The 27,551-nt window shown below is 32.9% G+C and overlaps 1 protein-coding gene across 1 annotated transcript in view; it reads left to right on the top strand.

The window, feature by feature from the left end:
* Window positions 1-27,551, top strand: part of DIAPH2 (diaphanous-related formin 2) — a gene marked incomplete at its 5' end in the record, with an annotated part of 376,543 nt that overhangs the window by 14,735 nt on the left and 334,257 nt on the right. Inside the window, 4 exons of the mRNA XM_008577556.1 lie at window positions 11,709-11,783; window positions 11,861-11,930; window positions 15,659-15,795; window positions 17,791-17,899. Of these exons, the coding sequence (XP_008575778.1) occupies window positions 11,709-11,783; window positions 11,861-11,930; window positions 15,659-15,795; window positions 17,791-17,899 (391 nt within the window). The remainder of the gene's footprint in view (window positions 1-11,708; window positions 11,784-11,860; window positions 11,931-15,658; window positions 15,796-17,790; window positions 17,900-27,551) is intronic.

Below are 27,551 nucleotides of genomic sequence, written 5' to 3' on the forward strand. Positions count from 1 at the left end.
AACTTAAACTTCTCTGTCAGTTTATTTACTAGTCATTACTTTCTCCTGGGAGTAGAATGCAGGATGCACTGTGGTGAGTTGTTATGTGGGATTCTTATTAATTTCGGTCTCTGCTGTTATTTTTGTATTGTTTAAAATTATAATAATAATTTACATGTTGAAACCATGTGTCTTAATTTGCTGATATTTATAGTTTGATTCAGTTATTTACCTTAATGCATTTCCCAACTGTTTCAAATGAGCTTAGAAAATTGGAGTAATAAAAGAACAGACAGCTATACAGGAGTTCATTTCGAGGACCAAGAACAAAATGCATATACAGATTGATTTTTCAGATATGTGATTGGAAATTTCTGGAACATATTGGTAGGAAGGATGCTAGATAAATAAGAGTTATCAAATAGTACTGTGGAGAGATGAGTGCCATACTGGAGACACACTGTGGAGATATATATATATATAAGCACAATGCTGGACTTTTTAGTCTGTAAGTTCACAACAGATTTGAGATCATATAATAGTATTCAACCATTTTTTTACAAATAATCCTCAGTATATCCTTTGTCTTAGAGAGCTCTCATCCATTCAAGGTTTGGGCCCTGATCCTTGTGTGTATGATTTGGAGTCATCTTGATACTCCTTGTTTATCACATTTGCCCATTGTTTTTTCATTTGTGGTATTTCTTCATACCTTTTACATCTCCATTGCCAATATTCTAGTTCATCCCTTGCTCCATTTGGAAGTATGAATCGATTGAGTATCTAATCGGTCTGGCAAAACGAGGTCATTGGGTTTATTGAAAATTCAGTATAACCAAAGTGAATAAGGCAAAGCACAAAGGGACAGCGAAGTCAAGAAATTTAGCCAGAAGCAACCTTAAAATGGCTGACTAAGGTCATCACGTTGGATAAAGAAACAAGTAAGGCTAAGCAAGGACTGTTATTTCCAAATTAAAGGTGAATGGCTTCATTTTATCCAGTACTTTCTAATATTTTGTGTCAGGCCAAATATCAACTAATAATTACTATATTTTTTGAAATGGATATTTACAGATCTGTATTTCATTGATATGTCTACATCCCATAATAATGAATTGCAGTATGATAGGACTGTTCTGTCTATGCTGAACAATTAAATATTTATTGGTACACGGGAAACAAAAAGAAAGTATATTTTTGGACATTTCCAATGTTTTTATTATCTAAAGTTTCCTTTACCTTGAGATGATGAAACCCAAAATGAATAATTAAAAAAAAAATACCTCACTGGTATTGCTTTCACTTATGAATATACCCATTGGTGATATTTTTATGTTTTTTTAAAGCTTTTATCTAATATTTGTTCATGAAAGGAAAATAACCAAAAAACTTGTAAACACTAATTGATAATTTTTATGTTAGTTGTTGGTAATATTGTTAAATGGGAGGTGTGTAAGAATTGAGGAGTGCTGGATTCTAATCATGGTTTTGCTATTAAGAAGACCTAAGACAAGTCACTAAACTTCTTTAGTTTCTTCATCTGAAAATGGGGTAACTGATTTCACAACTAGTACAGCTACCCTTATCAGTGTGTGTTCTTTCATGGAGGTTTGTTTGTAAATGAAGACAAAACTGTGTTATTAATTTAAATTGTTAGTCATTTGTTTTGGCTTCTAACTGTTCCAATAGAAAAGAAAGTCCTTATCATTTAGAAGAAAGCCAGTTATTTCAGCAATTAAAACAATGTTTTCTTTAAAAAGCATTTGTATGTTCTGAAAGACTTCTCAAGTATAAATACATATCTTTTTGGAGTAGCTATGTTTCTAGATTTTTCTGAAAATAAGTGGTTGACTATAGTTGAAGGCTAGTATCTCTTTCTTAGGGACTTTATACTGCATTTAGTCCTGTAAAGGTTTTGTCTATATGTTGTGTATATGTTTATTACTATTGTTTTCTTTTTCTTGCTTTAGATGGTTTATATCATTGATAGAGAAAATAATTACAAAGTTGGGCTTAATTTGTCTTGGATAAGCCTGAACAATTTCCAAGTTTTTAACATGAGGTTATTAAGGATTTTGAATATTCATTGTTCAACGATTATATCTTGAAAAATTTTATTAAAGTTGGCTATATTAAGATATTCATGTTGCTAAAAGGATACAAAATTTCAATTAGACGAGAAGAATAAGTTCAAGATATCTACTGTACATTATGGTGACTATAGTTAATAAAAATATATTATATACTTGAAAATTACTGAGAGTAGATTTTAAGTGTTCTCACCACAAAAACATGACAAGTATATGAGGTAATGCATGTGTTAATTAGCCTGCTTTAGCCATTTCACAGTGTGTACATATACCAAAATATCATGTTGCAAACCATGAATATATACAATTTTTATTTGTCAATTAAAAGTATATATAATAAATAAAAAAAAAAGATATTTAACCATGGTGAAGAATGCATGTATGTACACACAGAAAAACACATAATCTCTGTAGTATCTTTTTTAGTTTTGGAGGGAAGGGATTTTAAAATATTATATTAAAAATAAGCCAGAAAGGACTCAAACGATTACCATTCCAGGTTACATTTTGAGACAAAAACCATTTGGACTTGCTAAACTTTTTTTGACATCCACAATGAGGACCCAAGGAAATGATTTTTTTAATATTTGGTTGCAGTTATTATGTGCTAAAAATATCCATGAACATTGAATTTATTTGATCTTTGTCTCAGTAGCTGTCACTCTATAATGAATCTTTAATTATATGTTTTTGGCAATGCACCTGGTAGGTTAGAAGGACTGTTGGATTTCTGTTGTTCAGTAATCAAATAGCAATTACCTTTCAACTCTCCTTACCCCTGTTACCGTGAAAGAAAATTCATTTAACTTCTCTGCTACCCACTGGAATTAGAAAGTATAACATACAAATTAGTTTAGGAAAAAAGAATATGTGTGGGTGGTATGTGCTAATGCCTCTCTGTTTTCCTCATTGCATTCAAAGTACTTCTTACTTAACTTATTCATGACAGATAAACTCAGTGTCAACTCTGTTTTATTTCTAGGGCTTATAGATTAGGAATGTGATTTCTTGGAGTAAGTTCATTTAAAAAAAGTTATAGTAAACTAAAAGAAATTGGACGCCCTGTGGAGTGCGTGATAGAATTTTAACTGTATTACTTAGCTTAGGAAAATAAACCAATACATTTTTCTTTTGGAAGTTCACATTTTATTATAAGTTTGACTGGTTATATCACTAAGAAGGCAGCTTTATTTAGTAAGTGTCCTAACATAATTATATTCACAATTTAAAACATATGAAGAAGATATAAAATATGACTAGCTTTTATTTGAATATCTGAAATGTTCTTTCCCCTTGCTTCCCCCTATTTCCTATAGATTGAAGAGTCTATTTTCACTTTAACTTGCATATTTTGTAATTTTTTTCCCATCATTACCACGGGGTAAAAACTTCTCTCATACTTTTCTAACAATAATTTTTAAAGGAAGTTGGGAAGGAAAATATTCTTTAATCTGTAGCCTGTTGGGCTACACAGATTTGGGCTTAGGCCATTTCCTATACCTTCTCCAAAGTAATTTAGACAGCTTAAGAAACTGATTTTAATGAGTAAAGAACTTACACTTTAAGATAATTTTTACCTAAACTGTTGCCCACAGGAGATTTTTATATATAATTTGAGCATTTACAATTTTTTGTTAATATGTAAGAGGAATTTATATATAATATATATATATATATAATATATAAGCAACTAGAAAGAGTGCACACTTCTTCCTTTGTAAGTAACTCTTAAAAATGTGTGAGTAGCATGAAACAGAGCAAGATCTTAAACAGTGAGACTGATGGAGAGAATAAATGCAGCCAGAGAGAAAGATGGAATATCTTCTTTGGTGTTTCCTAAGAAAATCGTAATCTATCACAACATTGAAGTCAAAACCACTGAGAGGCAGAGCTGGAAAATTGACACATTCAACCTTTCTATGAATCAGGTGAAATAAGTGGTCAGTGAATGTCATGTTTCAAAGTCTATTTATGCAGTAATGTCTGGAATGGCAGTATTACATCAAGTAGGTATTTTATAATTGGTCAGATAATTCATGTATTAATCTGCTAGGGTGAATAGTTTCCAAGTACATTCAAATGCCCAGTGCTATTGTGTTTACTTTCATCTAGACAAACTTGAGTGGATATGTATGTTTTTATTAGGCTAAGACCAAGTTAGTTGTAGTATATACAAATTCATCTTATTTTTGTTTTATTTTTTAACTTTTTATTTTTTAATGGATATGTGTGTGTGTGTGTGTGTGTGTGTGTGCATAGAGAGAGAGAGAGAAAGCGTAATAACTTCGTATAGCATACATTATACGAAGTTATCGCTTGAGTGGATATGTATGTTTTTATTAGGCTAAGACCAAGTTAGTTGTAGTATATACAAATTCATCTTATTTTTGTTTTATTTTTTAACTTTTTATTTTTTAATGGATATGTGTGTGTGTGTGTGTGTGTGTGTGTGCATAGAGAGAGAGAGAGAAAGAGGGGGGGGAGAGAGAGAGAGAGGGAGAGAGTAGAATTATCTATGAAGTTGATTTAGCTAAACGAATTATCCTTTAAAGATTCTGAAAATAGTGAGTTTATCTTGGCTAGTGTATGGGAATATTGATCCATGGACTGAATGTATGATACTGTTTGTGTTGGTTTGAATCACCCAGTGCTCTTTTTCTTTCCATAAATGCATATATAGCTAAAGTCTGGTTTTAATTGCGTTCAAACACATTACATTGGCAACGTTGGTGTTAAAATAAGATGTTTTCTTATTAAAAAAAAACAACAACAACCAAAAAACACCATTTACAATAATCTTTAGAGTCTCCTCCACCCTTTGAGTCAGTTGTTTCATGTGTTATAATTTTACCAACTTTCTGAGTTTGCCCAAGAAACTCTGAACTATCATTCATTTTATTTGATGTCCCAGTGATTTGGGTTGTAGTATGAGATTACACATGGGAATGGAACACCATTAGAGAGAAATAAAATCCTTTGTACAGAACACATAACCCTCTATTCTAGCCTCTAGCCCTGCACAAACAGTGATAAAGGGATGACATGACTAATATTGGACTCCTTCACATGAGACCAATTGCCTTTACAGCTTATGGGGCTCAGTATAGTACTTTCTAATTTTAGCTTTAACCCTTTTGAAAGATAGACGTAAACCTGTTCCATCAAATCATTCATGGACATGCAGTCACTATTTCCTATTATGTCTATATTGTGTATAGTGTACTGAACTCATCTGTCTACTAAATCTTTCATTTTTTTTTTACGTGAAATGTAACTAAATAATTTAGAATCTGAATCTCTAATTTATGGATGAAAGGTTGAGGTTTTGTGAATGGATCTGTGAGGGAGCAGAATCTATTCTCTCCTTCAAGAGTTACATTTATAGAGAGTTTTCCTTATTTTGCTTTGCCCTGGAGAGGGGAGAATCTTGCTTTCCCTTGGATTCAGAGTTGAATGAATCCTCTGATATTGTCATTAAATATAAGACTTTCTTTCATGCTGATCAGTATAAGTGGGCCCCTTAAAAGTAATGACATCAGAAGTTCTGAAGGCTTGGAATAGATTTCTGTTTTAAAGCCTTAACATATTTTGTTATAATTCTTTCTGTCAGGATTATGCATGAACTATAAATTCTGTCTCTCCTTCTCTACCTCCTTACCCCTCTACCCCTCTCTCTCTCCCCCAACCATTGTAATTTACCTGTGAATTCTGATGAGAATTGGCCAGCACTAAATTGTTATAATTAAATATATACAAAGTTGAATAGTAAGAAGTTAAAGAAAACACATGAGGTAATCTGAGTACCAAATATTTAAATTATGAAGTCTTATTTTAAAATCAGTCAGTAGGTGAAGTATAGTATGGGTTTAGATTCTTTTGCATATTTCATAAAAATTAAAATATTTTTCATTAAGTGATGAAATGTGTTAATATTGTTGAAAAGGATTCTTTAATTTATGCCTAAAATCCATGCTGTATTTTGAATTAGAACATTCGAAGAATGTTCAAAATTTTAGTTTTTCATATTTTCAAAAATATCTTAATACTAGCTTCACTGTGCTGTTTCACATATAATATTTATTTAATAGTCATAAAGACTTCATGGGATATATGTACTATTCTTATCACTATTTTGAAGATGAGAAAACAAGCTTAGAGAGTTAATGTAACTGATTAAAAATAACCTAGCTAGAATACATAATGATGGGATTGGAAACTGGATCTATTTTCCTATAGAGTTTATGCATTTAAATCATGCCACTATGTGGTCTCACAGCATAGCTCATTAGTGGATGTTGGAATATTTTCCTGATATTTGAGTACACTTGGGAAAAGGTCTTCAATTTTTAACATCTTGAGCAACAAATCAGATGTTGGACTCTGTGATAAATGTAGACAAACCTCTTATATGAAAATACTGTCTCACTATCAGTCAGTCCTCTTGTTCCCAAGATAATCTCCCTGGCTTCCTTTTCAGTCTTCACATCTAATCATGGCCTCTTGCTCACTGATAAATTGATCCTCCTGACTGGTCTGTTCATTTTTTTGTTTGGGTGATTCATTTGTTCCACCTGGTCCCCTGACAAGTGACCATAAACATCAACTTGAGTGTGTAACATGTCAAGACAACTTTTAGGTAACTTAATGACACAGTATCACCTGTATGATAATACCTAAAAAAAAAACCAGTGAGATTGTGAACTATATAAACATTAAAAAAAAAAATTGTAAGCTACATTTTGGCCCTATTCTTTCTGAAATGCTGCTTTACCTAAATCTTAACTGATAATTTTAGTTGGAGTTTCCAGATACCTTTTCTTAACAGTATTTGGTAGATTCTTATGATGCTTAGGACTTTAAAAGACAATAAAAAACATGTATTGAAAAGTACTTATCCTACCTAAATGAATGAATTAAGCTGTTAAATAATGAAAACATATATTTGTGTGTCTAGGCATGGATATATAGATATAAACTCAAGTGCAATTCTGTAACAACCACTAATTCTTTTTCAATGAGATATTAGTGGAGCCATTAGCTAGATGTTGTAACAGAAAATCATGTACTGGTCCTGTTTTAGTAATTTCTAATGATGTGGTTGAAATAAGCATGGGCTTTGGATTCAGACATGGGTTTGAGTCCTTGAACTGCTACTTACTTGCTGAGTGATTTTTGGCAAGGTACTGCTTTATTTCTCAGTTTCTTTACCTGGAAACAGTTTTCAGAATGGCTAAATTTAAAGAGACTGACAACATCAAGTGCTGACAATGATTTGGAGCAATTGGAACTGTAGTACTTTGCTGAAGGAGTACCAAATGGAATAGCCACTTCAGAAAGTTAAACACGTTTATTCCAAGACCCAGCAATTCCACCCCTAGGTATTTTCCCAAGAGAAATAAAAACCTATCCTTACACAAATACTTACATGTGAATGTTTATAGCAGCTTTATTCCTGATTATCAAAACCTGGAAACAACTGAAATGTTCATCAGCTAGTGAGTGGATGAACAAATACTGGTATATCCATATAATAATAAGGAATGGACTGCAGATATATACAAGAAAATGGTTGAATATCATAATATTTATGCTAAGTGAAAAGAGCAAGACATAAAAGCTGCAAACTGTACGATTCCATTTATAGCGATATTCTGGAAAAAGTAAAACTATAGAGACATGAATCAGAAAAGTAGGTGCTGGGGGTCTGGGAGTAGGGAGGGGGTTGACTGCAAAGGAGAATGAGGGAATATTTTGGGGTGATGGAAATGTTTTATGTCTTGTTTGTGTTGGTGGTTACATGACTTTACATTTGTCAAAATTATTAACTTTATGTAAATCATACCTCAGTGAAAAGGAAAGAAAAAAATAACTTGTGTTTCAGGGTGGTTATGGAAATTGTAAAATAACTCTCCTCCCTTATTTTTTCTTCTTTTGGTTCTTCATTATTCTCTGCATCTTCTGTGTCTCTCATAAATTTAAGGTCCATGATGAATTGCAGTTTCTTATTTCCGGGCTTTGATACTACAGAAAAATTTATGTCTTTATCTGTCTTTACCTGCAATCCCTGAGTCAGATTTTAAATCAAGTCATCAACTGTATTCTTATAGTTCTAGATGTTTTCATTAGTACTGAATACCTCAGAGCTGGAATTTACATACTCTGTAAAATATAACATGTATACCTGCTTCATCTTGGTTCCTGATCTGTGTCCAGTGGCAGTGGGAGTGCACAATATGGTTGAAAGGGTGTATAAAACAGTTTTGAATCTTGGCCTGAGAAAGCCTTTCCCTGCTTCTCAGTAAACCATTGTTTTATTCCAGTGGTTCTCAAAGTTGAGCAAGCATCAGAATCACCTGGAGGAGTTGTTAAAACACAAATTGCTGACCCCCCCCCCCCACCAGAGTTACTTATTCCTTAAGTCTGGGGTAGGCCCAAGAATTTTCATGACTATCAAGTTCCCAGATGATGTTGATGCTGCTGGTTTGTGAACCACTGTTGATGCTTACTTCTGGCAATGCGGTGTCAAAATTATTGCCTACAGGCAATTAGCTCAGTTGATTAGAGTGGTGTGTTGTAACACCAGGGTCAAGGGTTCAGATCCCCGTATTGACCAGCTGCCAAAAAAAAAAAAAAAAAAAAAAAATGTGCCCACATATAGGAGCCAACATTTTGTTTTTAAGCTGCTTCATCATCTCATGGCCATTTTTGTATTGGCTAATATATATTTAGAGAGAGAATAGTAAGCGTTTGGCTAAAGTCCACAATGTGTTTGATGCCTAAAAGATAGAGAAGTGGTGCTGGCAAGAGAAAAAGGAAAAAAAGATATATATAGCCACATCTCCTTCTTTTTAACCTCCTGAGTGTCATTATGCTACATCATAATTATCTTATCCCCCTAGCAACAGGCTCCTTTTGGACTCCCATTCTCTCTATTTTAGAAGTTCCGAAGACTCTGACTAGGCCTCCTCTGCCCATCAGCCTAAAGTATTCTCAGTTAAGACTTTTCACTGCCTAGTTTGTAATGAATAGGCTCTGTCTCCTCACACTTAGGTTTTATGATTGTATCCTATTTTTTTTTCAAGAACAATAGTAATTTTCACTACATGAAACCAAAATACCATAAACTGCACAATTTTAAAACAGTCTGGGATGTGTGGGTGACTGATGTCAAGTGAATGAATATAAATCATGCTTCTGTGTCAGGTACATCCCTAGACCAAGAAAGAAATAACTCTAATAATTTTAATAGGCTATGTATAAAGAGAATATGAGTAAAATTTGAAATTTTAAAAGCAATGTGTAAGTGTTAAATTTAAGGAAATCACAGATTATTTCATTTTTCCAAATGCCAAAGCAGATATTGAGGGCTATATATATAAATTTGTTCAGAATTTCTATTATGTTAAGGTTGCTGTAGGGTATAATGCACCATAATGATATCTGCTGATTTCTCTCTGTGATAGATTAAATACAGTATATTATACTTACTGCTGATGTCCTTTATCCCTCTACCACCACCCCACTGATTATTGAGAGTCTTTAGAGAAAACAGCTCATTGCACTGGATGATTACATGCCTCAATTGACTAGTAGCTTGTTGCCAATTATCATTACAATACCATATTGATTTTTTCTTATTTCCATTATGGAAACTGAAGCAGAATTTGTTTAAAATGAGCTTCCATATATATTATGGATGTGATTGGTTCTGAATATGAGCTATTCTTTAAAAATATATATATTTTCTTCAGTGATCTGATGTCTCCTACTGATATTCTTTTAGAAATTTAGGTCTCTGCTTTGTTGATAAACTTTACCTTAGGTAGATGTGAAATAGATAGTTTAAAGACCAGAATGGAAATATAAATATTGTTCAAATATGTAGAGCATAGATTTTAATTATTGCTTCACAGAAGTCTGCTATATATTGATTTATGTTTATGAGGTTCTTGAGAAGTATGAGACTGCTTATTATCTTAACTACACAAGCCTATAAATTTAATTTAAATCAGCAAATATTTATTTAGTGTTGACTATATATAATATAAATATTTGGTGACTATATATATAAGCCAATCTGCTAAGCAGTATGGGAGATAGAAAGATGAATGAGATAATATAACTGTCTTTAGAGATTTTATAATCCAGACGGGTGGGTAAGACAGGTGTGCCAAGGATCATAATGTCAGGTGGTAAGACATAAAGATTACATGGGGGGTTCAAAAGAAAAAACTCATATACAGTTGGAGGACTTACAAGGGAAAAATGCTAATGGCTCAAAACAGCCAATTGGAGCCTTGAAGGGTTTGGAGAGATGGAGTTTTCTTCTAGGAAGGGAGAATGAATTGAGCTAACACAGGGAGGGCTCCAGGAATGATAATTTGTCTGATTTTATTGGCACATGTGATATAAGGCCTGGGGCTGGAAAAGTAGATTGAGGCTAGATCAGAATGTTCTGCCGAAGAATTTCAAATGTGTTACGTAGTCCAGGGGAAATTTTTGGACAGAAGACTGCAGTTAAGTGCAATTTAATCTGCCATTTTGTAAAATGAATAAAAGAAAAGAATGAAGCTGCCGAGACCCCCGGTGAGAGGCTCCAGACATATCAAAGGAAAGGCAGCTAGGGCTAAACTAGAATGTTAACATAGACACTGAAAAGGAGGGAGGGGGCACTTGGGAGAGTCATGACTGGAGACTGGAAATCCAAACCAAGCTTGACATGATCAGTCCTCTAGTCTTCCACCACACATGGGACTTTACTTCCAGCCACTCTCTCAAGCCTGCTTACTCAGTTCCTTGCCACTGTGGACTCCTCACAGTTCCTGGGACATTCCATACATACTAGCTAATACCTCAGGACCCAATTTGCCCTTAATTCTACTTGGAAAGTTGTCATTTCCTTAAGGGCTCTGCTCAAATACTACCTTATCAAAGAAACTTTCTCTGACAATATACTGAAAAATAGCATTGACACTCCTTTTATTTCATTTACCATGGTTTATTTTTCTTCATTGCATCAAAACATTGACATTTATCACATAGTTAGTATTTGTTTATCATCTGTTCTCCTCTTTCTAGGTGGTAAGCTCCATTAGGGTAAGGGCTTAGTTTTGTTGTCTGTTATATCTCTAAAACCTAGAACAGGCTTGGTACTTAGTAGGCATTCAGCAAATACTTGTATTAGTTGAATGAATGAACAGTATAAATGCAAAGGTGAAAAAGATGAGGGATCAAAAATTATGGCCGTATTTCAAGTGTGAAAGGTTCAAAGGGTAGTTGATGTTATTGACAGAATATTGAAGCATGAAGGAGGAGTTGATTTAGGAGAGTGAAGACAGAGGGAGATAAATTCAGTTTATAAATTCAGGCTAAAGTATATGATGCTGGAGAAGCAACCAAGGCACTGCTGTGTAATGTGCAATGTAAAATGTGAAGGGAGGTCTGCGATTGAGGTAACGATCTTTGAGTCATCCTCATAGAGTCAATACTTGAAGGAATGGGAATAGAAAAAAGAATGACAACTGATATTAACACAAAAATGATCAGATGTGAAAATCTAAATTTAATTTTGGATATTTAATGTTTTAAATGTATAAACTTATTTATACCTTTTTTTTTTTTTTTTTTTTAATTTCTTAGCTGGGTTAATAACTTTGGCCATGAAGGTCTTGGACTCTTATTGGATGTGCTGGAAAAGCTTCTGGACAAAAAACAGTAAGAATAAATATTAAAAAATTTCACCACAGGGGAAATTTTTAAGTGCAACCTAATTTTTTTTTTCTTTTGCTTAGGCAAGAAAATATAGACAAGAAGAATCAGTATAAACTTATTCAGTGCCTCAAAGCATTTATGAATAATAAGGTAAGAAGTATTTATTTCTGCCTCTGTCACAAAAGGTGAGGACTTGCCCAGCAGTAAGAAACTGACAAAATAGTTGTTGCTTATTCAGTTTACAAAAGGGTCTTTATGATGCAAATCATCATGTTTCATTTAAATATTATTTAAAATATACTTTGCTTCACAAAATATTTATTGGTAGGTTTTTGCGGTCATCTAAACATATTATTCTTGTTCCCAAATTAGGTAATACTTTTTTTTTTCTTTTATGGTAGTAGCAAAATTTAAATGTCATATGTTAAATACCATTTCCAGAGAGTTTTTATTCTATTGAAAAGGGAAATTTAAGGGTATGGTTTGATTTGTTTGCTAAGAACATTGTAAGGTTACGATTTCTCTTTCTTTTATGTTCAGTTAATATCAGTAAGTTAACATACATAAAATACATCTCTGGAAGATAGCAGGGGTTTTTTTGTATATGTATAATACCAGTTGCATTATGAGGGATCCTATGAATTTTAGACAGTGGTTTTTCTTCTAAAAATAGTCTGGTTCAGGTTATGAAGTTATAGTGATTTTTTATGAACTATTTTTGTTACTATTTTAGAAATTATTGCTCTATATGCCTATAGGAAAAATACCATTGACTAATTAACTTAATTACATGATTCCCTTTAGGTCATATTTTAATAATCTCAAAATACTTAATAGAAATAAATAATTATAACAATAACCAGAAATTGTCAAATGTTAAATATAGCTATTAATAACCAGTGCAATAAGATTGTTTATTTAAGTAATCTGCAGTCTTTCTTAAGCATATAGAATTATATATATGTATGTATATATAGTATACATACATGTATCAGCAAAGAATATTATGGGCAAGTGCAATGGATGCATGCTAGTGGACATGAAACTCCCGCAGAGAATATACTAACTGTGGTGTTTCTGGAAGTTTCTTACAGAAAGACATCCATCGGTACTAGTACAGAATATCTCAATTTCTGTGCTCTTAGTATTTGGCTACAAAGTTATTCAGAATCAGATGCCTAATAAGAAAGCACTTAATGAACATTGCTTCCCTACAGCTCCAGATAAATCGTTCTTCAACTGAGGGAAACAGTGACATAATGGAAGGGGAGAACACAGTACTAGAAATCAGGAGATATAGCTCATGCTTTGCCGCTAACTTGAGTGGCTTTCAGAAAATCACTTGACTTCTCTGGCTATTAGTTCCCTCATCTGTAAATTTAGCTATAGGACCCTGTGTCCTTAATTCTTATCAACTCATGTTGTCAACTGTCACAGCTTTCCAGAATACCATGTACAGTAGTTCCCACTTATCTGCGCTTTCACTTTCCATGGTTTGTTACCTGCAGTCAACTGTGGTCCAAAAATATCAAATGGAAAATTCCAGAAAAAAACAATTTATAAGTTTTAAATTGTGCACCATTCTGAGTAGCATGATAAAATCTCGCACTGTCCTGTCCAGGACGTAAATCCTCCCTTTGTCCAGTGGATCCCCACTGTAGACGCTGCATGTCCACGAGTCACTTTGTAGCCATCTGGGTTATCAGATCAAGTGTCAGGTATCACATTGTGTGTTCCAATCACCCTGATTTTACTTCATAAGGGCCCCAGAGCCCAAGAGTAGTGATGCCGGCAATTCAGATATGCCAAAGAGAAGTTGTAATGTGCTTTCTTTAAGTGAAAAAATGAGAGTTCTCGACTTAATAAGGAAAGAAAAAAAAGTTACATGCTGAGGTTGCTAATATCTATGGTAGGAACGAATCTTCTATCCGTGAAATTGTGGAGAAGGAAAAAGAAATTCATGCATATCATATATAGTGTTCATTACTTTCTGTGGTTTCAGGGATCCACTAGGGATCTTTGAATGTATCCCCCATGGATAAGGGGGGACTACTATAATTGTATTCAGGATAGTCACTACAGAAAGTCGTATTAGTGAGAATTCCTATATAGAGACTTTTCCCACAGGATGTACTTTGATAGTTTCTTGTTACTTAAGAATTTGGCAGTTTTGGAGAATGTGAAGATTTGACTTAGATTATTCTAAACTAAGGGTTAAGTTGTAGTTAGGCCATCTTAATATCTTGCACATAGGTGCTCAGAACATGAAAAAACAGATCTTTTAAATTATAGGCATGTGAAACAATAGGTATAAAATATGCATTCTAAATAGAAAATATACTGTGGTATATCCATTTTACATTGGAATAAATTGAATCAAGGAATGAAACTTTCACCTGAAATGACATAAACATGAAATTTTTGGCCCTGTGGAGTTTAGATTACCTACATCAAAAACTCTTTTCCCTTATCCAATTCATGTATTAAGAGGATCATAAAACAGCAACCCATTGTCCCTAACTTCCATTGCTGTAATATTGCTCTGATGTTTGGATTGATGGTTTTCTAGATATATTTCTCATAGCTTCATTTTTATTTTCAGTATGTTCTTATATATTAGAAAGTATGTTTCAACAATAAATGAAATTTTGAAAATTTAAATTATTTCATTCTCAGTCTAATTGATTTTTAAAGTTGTTATTTTAAGGTTGATAATTGCATGGTAATCATCCATCTTTCAGTTTTACGCATGTGTTTTTCACTTATATTTCTTACTTTTTAATTGTCTACTGGCTACCTTTATGCATACTTATCCCTTTTGTTTTCTTTGCTTTTTTCCCAATCTTGTCTCTCCCATTTATTTTTCCTTTTGTCTTTTGTCTTGCCTTGTCTCTATATATTTCCTTATTTATTATGACCTGTGGTAAAGTCACATTTAAGAGCTTTAGCTATATCCCATCCTGCCCCCCCCCCAAGTTCCTTTAGAAGTTTAATTAGGCCCATGGAGCTATTCATGTTTGGGACTTAATTTAGCTTGAAATGGCGATTTTGCTTTGATGAAATATTGTCAGATTTCACCATTAGACTGTAAAGTGAAAAACATATTTCATAAGAAATCTGAAAAATAATTTATGGGACAAAGATTAAAGAAATTATTACCTTCTTAATGTAACAAAAACCCATTTTAGACTTTCTTGAGCCTTTTTCTACATATTTGTTAGAATTTGCGCATGCACACACAGGCACAATGTATTCATACCTAGAAAATAAATGAAAATGATGTCTTCTCTGCCCAGGTGACATTTCTTTGGGTTCATAGCTTTTGTAGTGTAGCACAACTGTCTAAAAAGGGGAAGATAAGAGAGAGAAGGTATGGGAAAATACATACTGAGGTTTGTTGCTTCTTAATCTGGCATATAGTATGCAAAAGCACATTTTAACATTTTACCTTTTTTTGTTCACCTTTCTTTTCCATACAAACATATTGGACAATTTAACCATAAATTTCAGACATCTCCTGGGAGACCCAATGACATAAGTAGAATTACTGTAGAAAATCCTATTAGTATGTGCTTTATACGTTCTTCTTTGTTGAAGAAATATTGATTGTTCCCATATTTCTCCCAAATCCTTATGGAAATTTTAGAGCAGGCTAATGGAGATCATATCTGATCAAGGGGCGAAAACTCCCAGATGCAGTCATTTCAAATAAAAAACAAAGATAAATAACTGCATTTGAAGAACATTCATATAATTTGGTAGAACTTCATTTTTGGAGGTGTGGGTGTTTGGAAAATTATTGTAAGTTGTTTTTTTAACGAAAGATATGTTCATATGTTCCATACACATTTTGAATGAACGTTCCTTGTTTTCTCTAGTTTGGATTGCAAAGGATTCTAGGAGATGAAAGAAGTCTTTTACTATTGGCAAGGGCGATTGACCCCAAACAACCCAACATGATGACTGAAATAGTAAAGATACTTTCTGCCATTTGCATTGTTGGAGAAGAGAACATGTAAGTATTGCTATTTTTACTGCATAGAAAATGAGCTCAAGAAATTAATAAGTCCTACTTTTGTTCTGTTTCTGTAGATAACTTTCATGAAAACAGTATTAGATTTTGGAGAATTTTTGACTGGCATTTTTTAACTTGTCTATTTATATTTTAGCATCTTTGTTGATATTTGGAAAACTGGGTTTAAAATTAGATTCCTAATGTGGGAAATTCTTCGAAGTTGGATTCAAAGTGAATAAATAGAACTTTGTCCTGATGAAGGTAATCACTAGAAAAGTGACTGAAATTTTGAGACATCCACCCACCCTCCCACGCTGCATATCATGCAGTTTGACTTCTTTAAGTAATTGAATTGACTAGCTAACTTTTTCTTGTACTTTTATTTTATAATAGTATTTTACTTTATCTGCCTATGGTAAATAAAAAGATGAAGTAATTATTTGTAGAATAGAAATAAACTAACCTGTTAAAAAGAAAGAAAAGTTGTTGATAATTATCCAGAGTGTATATACGTGCCAAATTCAGCAAGTTGTCAAATAGGGATTAGATTATATCTTCTTATGGAAATAATATTGAATCAGAAACAAAATTTCTGATTTTATGTCATTAATAAGTTCAGTTTGTAAGGAACCATTGTGATAAAAAATGAAATATCTATTAAGGACATAAACTATTTCTTCTGAACACTGTGTGACAGTAATAATTTTAATATGAATCAGAACTGGGCTATGCAAAGATTTAAGGATGTTCTAATCTGTTAACTTTCTCATAACTGTTAGAATAAAAAAAGATGTTGCTTAGTGCTAGCTACTGTTTTTAGAAACCAAAAGGTGAACACTGAGCAAAAATATTATCATAAAGCATTAAATCTTTGCTCAATGAAAACAAACTGAGAATGAGATAGCATATGTAAAAGTAAGGTTTCCTTAGGTCTTATAAAAATAAGAAATATGAAATATTTTTTAGTCAATTAGATTTTCAATACTTAATTCATAAAATACAACCTAGCCTGGTATAATTGTTATAATTATAATTTCAGATATCATTTGATAAGAGCAGTATACTACATAGAGGTTAATTTGATTTAGACATTGTGTGGAGATAGATGCCACTTTTTTTTTTTTTTTTTTCATCAATATTGCTAGTTCCCACTAAACTACTTCTCACTTGGCTTAATTTCCCTCCCCACAGTACTTGTGATATACTGGTAGCATAGACATTGTGTGGAGATAGATGCCCCTTTTTTTTTTTTTTTTTTCAGGTAAATAAGTTTCTAGAGCAAGATAATTATAGATGCTTCTTTAATGACCTGGGCCTTCTCCTTTAGGTTTTTTTTCTTGTTCCATTATCAAAGGATGTTGATTTTTAAGTTCTTTTAAAAGTATTCACTCTTTCCAGCACTTTATTATAAAATTACAGTCTGTTTGCACATGAATGAACTGTTAAGAATTGAAGATGCCATATTATGTTTAAGTGATATTAATATCTATGCTAACACATGAGATACCAAACCTGAAAATTTAAATTTCAGTGGTTATCAATTAAGTATTCTTTGTAAAATGTCACCCAGAAAAATTATTTTCCTAAAGATTTTTTTAATTAAATTTTTATTTTGATGCACTAAAATTATTTAAAACTATCAATATGTGGATAAGAACACAGTTCTTATATTGTAATGGTCAGTTAGACTGGAGGAATAACTTCAAGAGATCTATTGTACGTCATGGTGACTACAGTTAAAACAGTACATTGTATCCTTCAAAATTGCTTAAGGGAGCCACTCCACAATGTATACATATTTCATAACATTACATTGTACACTATAAATGTATACAATTTATATTTGCCAATTATAAAAATAAATTTAAAAATTGTAATGGTCTATGTAAACATCAAACAGCAGAAAGAAAATAAAGAAGACTGAAAGGAATAACTTATGCTCACAGTGTATGAGTAAGAAGTATTTCTCATTTCTGTTTTTTTTTCCCTCTACAGTCTAGACAAACTTTTAGGGGCTATAACTACGGCAGCAGAAAGAAATAATAAGGAACGCTTTTCACCAATTGTGGAAGGATTACAAAATCATGAAGCCTTGCAATTACAGGTGAGTTAGTTTTGTCTTAAATTGCTTCTAGAGTTATATTTAGAGTACTCATTTTGTATGACACCAACCCCATTTTAGCTGGCATTTAAGTAGAATGAAATGTAAAAATAAAATTCCTGTTGCTAGAAGTTTTGTTTGTGAGAATAACAATTTTTTTAAAAAATTAAGGAAGAATATTTCTGAGTTATTATAAATATGGCAGTTATAATTATCATTGATCTTTGGGTAGAAATTTAGTAATTAATGTAATAAACCAGGGAAATTGAAGCTTTAGCAATAATTGGGGCAAGAGAGCATGGAGTTTAGCCAATGCCATTATCTTAACAAGTGTTAATGAAGTCTGTGGGCTTGTTGCAGAGATTTCAGAAAATTAAACACATCTGTCTTTGTGCCATTCACACAACATTCAAAGGTCTGGCTCACCAGAATAGAGGATATTGAATTGCAATTCTTAGGTCAGGGGACATCTGATAGCCCTGTGTAGACCCAGCCTAAGTGTGTTTTTTAGAAAATGATAAAACTCGCAATCTTTTCTTAGAAGGTTTCAGGAAATGACTTGTTTTATGAAAGATAACATTGTTCTTGAGGGATGAGAACTCATATTTATTGTCTATATTTATGGCACGAGGTCCTGGACTAAACATTTTAATTTGCATGTATTATTTTATTTCATTTTCACAATAACCCAGCTATATAAGTATTAACATCATCTCCATTTTGCTACAAATCAATAGGCTGATTGATATTAAATAATTTGTCTAAGGTGACACAGCTTGTAAGTAGCAGAGTCAGAATTTGATCCCACGGTTTTTTGGTCTCTCATGCTAATAATCTCTTTCTTTTAGACAGCATATACCATTTAATGCATTATGGAAAATTCTCTGAAATATTTTTTAAGCTCTCATGTTGTTCAGCAAAGAGAAGATGGTTCCACATTTAATTTTATCAAATTATTTAGTTGCGAGTGTTGAAATATTAAACTTTCTTGTTTCATATGTAACAAACACAATTGATTTTCTTTATTTTGTTATGACGTATCGGCATCTTTTTTTGCCAGACTTTGAAACTATATCAGATAGATGAATTGGCTTGTCTAAAGAGTTTGTAGTGTTACAAAATTATAATACCTCTCCAAATATTTAAGGATCTTTGTTAATCATTATTTCTCCTATTTCAACTATAATGAGCATTTGGATAAACTTTTATGGTGTGTCATTTTTGTCAAATGTATTACATTTTAAAAAAATTGGGATATTTCTTTCCATTGTTTTCCTTTTGTAATACATTTCTTATTATAAAATTTAATCTCAATAAAATTTTACACCTCTACTTCAAGGTTGAAAACTGTCTTTTTTTTAGATGACTTCTTGAAAGTTTTGTACTTGTTCCTGTGGTTGGGATTGCCCAACTAAATTTCATTGATTTTCAGACATATGTATGAGTTTGTACTTCTCTTGCAATGTTTGTTTAGGAGGAATTAAGTATTTTACTTATATTCAAAGTTTTCATTACATTTTATACTTAGTTTGCCATACGTGGGCCAAGTGTGTTTATATATTTTTAAATCTGCTATAAATGAATTTTCAACCACAATACTGTGAGTTATTTATTATCTCCAGTTTACTGATCAGGGAATTGAGTTGCTGGGAGGCTAAGTAACCCACTCAAAATCATACAGCTGTTAAGGGGTAGAGCTGTGATTTTAACCCAGGTTTTTGTGATGCCAACATTTGTACACTGCGTTACCTGCCCTTTAAAATGACACCTCCACCGAAGAGTTTTGTTCACTCCGGACAATGAGATGGGATTGACATTTGCTAGCCTTCAGAAGCTGGGATGGGATGCAGTGATAAAGTGGTAAGTTGTTAACAAGTAACATATGGAAGAATCATAGACAGCTCACAAAGTATTCAAGAAAATGTTGAATACTGATTATAGATGCAAACATATGCAAACCACAATTTGAAATTTTCTATTTTAATGAGCTGGAAAAATTAGTAATTTGTTATATACAGAGCCTAGTACTCACAAGAATTGTGAAGTGGGTTTGTTTATTTGGACTATTTAATGTGAATAAAAAATATCCTCCAAAAGTTCAAAAATATATTCAGAATATAGAAATGAAAAACAAAAGTCTAAATCTGTTGTTTAAAAAATATAATTAGTGCTGTATTTTAACAGAATTACTTTTCTATTTCTGTAGTATCCTGAGACTTCTCAAAATGTTATTACAGTCTTAGGAAGTAATTCTGTTAAAATACAGGACTAATTATATTTTTAAATAACAACTATATACCTTTTTAAAAAAAAAATTAAAACAGGTTATTAACTTCTCACAGATTTTTTTTCTAGCTCATCTTTAAAGTGAAATTTTGTATCTATGACGGGATTTTCTTTATTTTCAGTAGTTCACGAAGTAGATCAATCATACATCTTCATGTGCTCTCTCTTCATTGACTTCCCTTCAGCTGAGTTGCATTCTCCAGTCTCCTACATACTACAGCACCTTCCTTTGATCTCACCTACCCTTCTAAATAGGCTCTCATTTCTCTTTTTCATTTTACAGTCTACATCTATAAAAGAATAATCTATACTTGTTTTCACTGTTTTCTAAATTACCTTTCACAACTCAGCTTTCTCACAGTTCTCAACAAGGTCTACAATAATCCTCTAATTTCAAAATCCAATGGCCCCTCTCCGATCCTGATCACTTAGCACTATTGATCGCCTACCTCCTTGAAAAGTTTTACTTTCCTTGGCTTTCCAGACACCACCCTTACTCTCTGACTGCCTCTGTTTTCTCTCTCTTTTTAAAGTGTTTCTTCTCTTCTTACTTTTCAGGTATTTTGTTTCCTATGTTCTATCCTTGGTCCTCTTCATTCTATGTCAATACATGTATAAACGTACGAGGATACTTCAAAAATTTTGTTGAAAAATAGAATTGAAAGATAATGTGAATCTTTCCGTGAACTTTTGAAGACCCCTCATATATACATATAGATGTATGTACACTCACAGATATATACATATTCATTTTCTCGTTGAATGTTCTCAATTGCTTCTCTAGCTTTAACATCCAACTGTGTTCTAGTGATTCTCCAGGTTCATAAGTTTAGCTCATACCTTTCTGTCCATTTAAGCTTACATGCCAAAATGCCTAACTAGATATCTTATTGGCATCATAAAAATAAGGAATTAAAAATAGCATTTGTAAGCCATGAGCTAGACAGTGTTCTAAGTACTTTATGTATGTTACCTCATTTAAACCTCATAGCAGTTCTGTGAGAGATAGTACTAGTATCCCCATTTTATGGATAACTAAACTGAGGCTCATATGTGGTTAAAAAAACTTTCCTAGGGTTATAGTGTGAATAGGAGGCAAAGCCCAGATTAGGCACCAGGGAGTCTGGCTCCAGAACACATGCTTTAACTACTACACTGTATCTCCTCTTATATTAAAACTGAGCTGGTTATCTCTTCCTCTTAACTTGATTCCCCCCAAAGAAGTCTAATCTTCTTTTGTTTCTAATTTTAGATTATAGAGGTATCATCTTCTACCCAATCTTTAATTTTCTTCAAGACTTTATTCTTCTTTGTCCCCTGAATCCAATCAATCATCTAGTTTTATTGTATAGTATTGACTGTAAATCTAACCCATTCTCTCTACCCCCATTGTCGTTTTCTTCTCCCATCAATATTGTTCCAGCAGTTTCCTAATTAGTATTCCATACTGATAGTTCTTCCCCTCCAGATAAATGCTCTACACTGTTGTCAGTTATCCTTAAAAAACAGATGTAATTCTAACATGTTAGCATTCTTAAAACCTATGCTCATGACCCATTGGTAACCTGATAAAGGTGAAAAGCCCAATCATGACATATGAACTATTTTAATGTTACCCCAATTTAACATTCTGGCCTTTGAGCCTGTCATTTTTCCAAATGTACCATATGTCTTAGCCATATTGAACCTGGTGTTTTCCAAATATGCTGTAGGCTTTGAAATGCCCTCAAATATTTTACCATGCAGAACACGTCACCGGAAGTACCTACACTTGCCCACCTATATTCCTTTCTTCCTGGTAAGGTTTAATGAGAGCACAAGGGAAGGCAAATTTAGATATGTCCTGCACAAATCTGGGAAGGCTTCAGTGAGGAGGTCATATGTTAACTGGGCCTTGAAGGATAAGTAACAATTTTCCAGAAATTTTCCTTGCTGATAGAAAAGGAGCATTATGGCAGGATGGAAGGCAATCAGGGCTTCCACTAGGTCAAAATAGAGGCCAGAATAGTTTGCCAGTCACTTCACAAAACAAGACAGAGTGAGGTAATACCAACATCTAGTTGAAACTGATTTCTACGTAGCCAGGCAAGAAAAGCCAGGGTACACTGACCATTAATAATTGTTAATATCCAGTGATGTAGTATCAAAACAGCCCCAGTCTTAACTGGCTGCTATTAGTCTGAAAAGTGCCATGTCCTTCAGCATTTCAGGAGCTATGTGGAGAATTGTGTTAGCATGATTTAATACATTTTAAAACTTTTCTAATGTACTGAAAATAATAAAGAGATTTGTGCATGTTGTAAATAGATATGGTACACAAAAACAGAATAGTAAATATGCCTTTTCCTGATGTGCAATAGCTTCACTTATCCAGACTTCACGTGTTTAATAGATTTTTCTTTTTGGAATATAACTGAGAACCAAAAAAGAAATAAAATGAACATAAAACAATCTGAGCAGCCTACAGAATTTCACCCAGTCCGTCAAGTAAGCCTCATGGCAAGAAAGACCTATTGGACTTTAATCAGAGCCTATTTATTCTCTTATGTAATCTTAAATGAGCCCAATTATCTGTTTTCCATCCACAGCAGACTAGAAGCATAGGTTGTAATATTGGGAGAAGATTTATTCCAACTGGTGTACTGAGATCATCAAGAAGTAACAACTGAAAGACTAGTAGCGAGGGAGAAGTAGATAGAAATGTAATGAAAGACTGATACTAGAATGCAAACAATAGCATTTGGTTTCATTTAGTGCCAGGGCAAGTAGCCCTGCATACCTCAGTAGCTCTGGAGGGCATCTCTGTGTTACTGCATAGCTGACTAACTCATATATTTAATGACGTCCCTGAGTTAGCAAGAGAATGTTCAATTATATCTAATATATTTTGTTTAAGAATGTAGGAATTGTGTAATTTGTTTCAGAAGCCTTTCCATGTGAAAGCAGATGTTGATGCTTAAACAGATAAACTCTCCAATTTATGGACTGATTCTACGTAGCTTGATTCCTTCTGCAGTGGTTTTTGAGTGTTGAGATTTTATTCTGAACATACTTGTAAATTAGTTACTAGTATACTCTTACCATCACATATGAGGGAGTAGCTTTGAACAAATCATTTGTAATTTGTCAGTTAAAGTATATTTATAAGAAAAAAAGGTACTGCAGCTTATGAAAGGAGAAAATTTGTGGGAATGACCATGTTAAATATTAAGTGTGGAATGAATGAATGCCTGAGATTACTTAGGAAACTTGTTCTATTTATTGACAGTTTTATGTTACTGCCATTTTTAAAGTAGGTTACTACAATGGGTATCTATGTAGAGATATTTATACAGTGTAGTCACTTTTTAGTACTAAAAAACGTGGCTGCCTTTTATTTTAAATCTGTTTCAAATTGAATAATTGTCAAATCTATCATTTTCAGTAATGGAGGGTCACCAGTGATCTCCATAATATAAAAAAAGCAACAAATGACTTGAAGTCATCATATTGGTGTCTTCAGCACTATTTGGTACTGTTGACCACTTCTCTATTAAAGCTCTCTTCTCCCTTGACTTCCCTGTTATTAAGCTCTTGTTTTTCTTTTACCTCTGTGTTTAATTTAAAATCTCCTATTTTTATGCTTAGCCCTTTAATTTGCTGATTTCTTGAGCTTGATCCTCAGTCCTTTGGTCCTTTGCTTTTCTCATTCTGATGATCCTTGGGCCGTCTCATCCATCCTCAGGCCTTCAAGTATATGTGATGTCGCTCTCTGAGCTCTTCTCTTCCAAATTTCTCCCAACTTTCAGACCCCATGTGTTTAGTTGCCTCCTGACTGGATTTCACATCCAATATTGTCCTAAACTGTACTCATCTTTCTTTTCTTTATCCTTCTCCTTCCTACTCCAATCCCCCCTCCAATCTTGACCGGCCTTTTTTCATATTCCCAGTCCTGATTAACCTATGCATTATCCACCAATTAGCATACACCAGAAACCTAATAGTCATCTTCCAATCTACCCGTCCTCTGTCCTCTATTCCATCAGTCACCAAATCCTATAAAGTCTACCTCCTTCTTGTACTTCCCTTCCTTGGCGTGTATTCTACTCCACCCCCACTGTCATTTCTTTATTTCAGGGCTTTGTCACATTTTACTATTTTCTCATTTCCCTTGACTCCTTAATATTTTCTATCCTTCATTCTAGCCCCCTTTAAATCATCTTCTCCAAAGTTATCTTTCTGAAATGTAATTCTTGTGACATCACTGCTTAACATTCTACAGTGGTTTCCCACAGACTCTAGGATTAAAGTCTAGTCCTAGCCCACACAAAATGCCTAGTTGTCTGGCTGTTGCTTTTTCTCTAGCCTCATATGTTACCACTCTTCTACATACACCTTTTGGTCCAGTCGTACTGTGCTTCGTTTCCTGAACATTTATGCTGTTTCTTCCCTCTAGCTCCATACCTTCGTACATGGCTTCCTTTTGTCTGGAATCCTTCTGCATTTCTTGGCTCAAGTAACTTGCTCTGTACATTTGTATCTTTCTTCGTTGGCACTTATTTTGACTTAAACCATCTTTTTTTTCCTAACTCTTGCTGGGCTAGGATAAAGAAAGACCTTGTTAATGTCAACAGAGTACTTAATAAGGTCAAGTGTGTGACAGTGTCAATAAAATTTTAAAAGCACAGTTTGTCACAGCTAATGACAATATGGATAATCTGTCTGAAGATGCCCTAGGGTTGGCAATTACTGTACTCCATATCTCTATGAATTGTGATCAAACAGATAGATGTTGGTATAGTTTTCAAAGCTGGTAAGTTAAAATGAATAAAAAGTTCTAGCATTTTCCCAGTAATGTGGTGAAGATATTCATGTTTAAATATTTCCTTCTCTCTATCATTTAGGTAAGACAATAAAAGCAATTTCTTCTTATAATGATATATCTCATACCAATAAATTTTGAAGTATTTAAATGTTACCCATCCACTATATTTTAACCATTTTATTGGGGACAGTTAGGAGTTACAAAGAAAACCCTAAACAAATACAGGTGAGCTTTGCCTTTAGCAAGTTTATAATCTATTTTGTGATATTTTACCCTCTGCACTGTACCCTCTAGAATGAAGACAATAGTATCTTGTGATTAAAAGATGTAGATGATCACTGTAGAAATAGAACATATTACTACAATAGAGGAAGGATCATAATGTCGTAGAAAAATTGATAGTAATTCAATTTAGTATATAATTGTACATGGCACAAATTATTGTATCACATGCACAAAATTGGTGGTTTTTAATCTACATATATTTATGCAGTCATTCAACAGCTTATATCTATACCTGTATCTTTAACTGTATCTATGTATCATATTCTAATAATATAAGGAGATCATTGAATATGCAAATACAGAAACTGTTTATATTTACCGGTTAAACATCAGAAGCATGGTCCTAGCCTAGCATGTTTATGAATAATGTAGAAAATTCACTGATTTCCTGTGATTTTTAAATTTTAATTCTCACAGAAGCTGTGTTTAAAAATGAAAAAGATATGGTGGACTATTTTGAAACTTAAAGCCATTGTTAATAAACAAAGCAACACAGGAAATCTGGATAATGGACTTTGTGATATTCAATTCAAGGACATTTATTTTCTGTCTGGTACAAAGGAAAAATGATATTCAGTAAGACAAGATTTGCACCTTATAGTGTGGTAGAAAGAATCCAAGACTAAAGGTCATGAGGCCTGAGTTCTAGTCCCGTAACTGGGGCTTATTAGCTGTGTGATCTTGGGTTTTTAGTATCTTTACCTTTAAATGAACATATTGGACCATAGTATTTTATTTTTCTCTAGCCTTAGAATCCTGTTTTTTATTTTCTATCTCTGGAGTTGGATTTTTTTTTTTTTTTTTTTTTTTTTTTTTTTTTTTTTTTTTTTTTTTTTTTTTTTTTTTTTTTTTTTTTTTTTTTTTTTTTTTTTTTTTTTTTTTTTTTTGGAAAGCAGATTGATTTTTCATTGTAAGATGACAATCTGAGTTCATTCATACTCTTAAAGATTTATATATTTTTATTTAAAAAATTTTTTATTGGAACATAATTGATTATACGTATTTGTGGGGTACAGAGTTGAATATTAATACTTGTATGCAACATGTGATGCTCAAATCAGGATAATTAATATATTCATCATTACAAAATGTAAAGATTCATATTATTGGAAGTTGAGCATACCAATTTTGAAACTTTCATTATTCAGGAGTGAGTTTTGTACTTCTTTGGAGCTTAGGTTTTAGAGATTAGGCCAGAAGCCTTTTTTCTTTTAAGGTCTTCAGTGCAGTGCTATTCAGTCAAACTTTCTGCAGTGTTCTATGTCTTTGCTGTCCAATATGATAGCTACTAGCCACATGTGGCTGTTGAGCACTTGAACTATGGCTAGTGAAACTGAGCAACCGAATCTTAAATTTTAGTTAATTGTAATTAAATTAGATTTAAACTGTGATTAGTGGCTCCCATTTTGAATAGTAGTACTATATTGTATATGTGTGTGTGCAAACGTGTGTGCACGTGTTTCCATGCATATGCATGCTGAGTAGGGAGTATGGTGGCAGGAAGTAAAGGAGAGGGAGTGAGAGACCATTATTTTGAATGATAGAATGCTGTCCATAATCCAAGAATCATTTTCTATCTTTGCCTTTTTTTTGCATTCCATAATGATAACTACTTTATATACTAGGCAACATTTTGTTAAAATAATTGTTATGTTTTTCTAATTAACTTATAGTTTTAAAGCTAGATATTCCTAGTATGTTTAGAATAATGCACTAGTTAAATTTTATCATCTTACCAATCTGTAAAATCTTTTGTTGTATGAATGAATCTATTAATGAAGTTTATAAGACATCTGGAGTTTGCTGGAAATTGTCCTATATTTGTAGTAAAGTAATATAGTTTAGAATCATGAGTTTCCTCCTTTCTGTATGACCTCGTGTAAGTTATTTATCTGCTTTGAGTCTCAGCTTCTTCTGTGAAATAAGGATAGTAGTAATAGTTGCCACGTGTGGGTTTTATGAGGATAAGATTAGATGGTGAATTACGTAAAGCACCTAATACATTATATAATAACTAATAATAATAAAAATAATGACAATGATGATAGTTTGGGGTTTTTTTTAGCTATGAATTCAGAATCCACACAATGGGTATTTCATGTTTATGATTAAGTCATAATATATTCTGCTTTTAAAGCAAATTATCTTTTAAAAATTTAATTATTTGTAAATAGTAACACTTATTTCAATTTTTTTTTTTTTTTTTTTTTTTTAACCGGTAAGGGGATCGCCACCCTTGGCCCGGGGGCACCCGCACTGCACCCAGCCCGCCAGGGCACC

The sequence above is a fragment of the Galeopterus variegatus genome, unplaced genomic scaffold, assembly GCF_000696425.1.
Source record: "Galeopterus variegatus unplaced genomic scaffold, G_variegatus-3.0.2 Scaffold1536, whole genome shotgun sequence".
NCBI classification, from domain to species: Eukaryota; Metazoa; Chordata; class Mammalia; order Dermoptera; family Cynocephalidae; genus Galeopterus; species Galeopterus variegatus.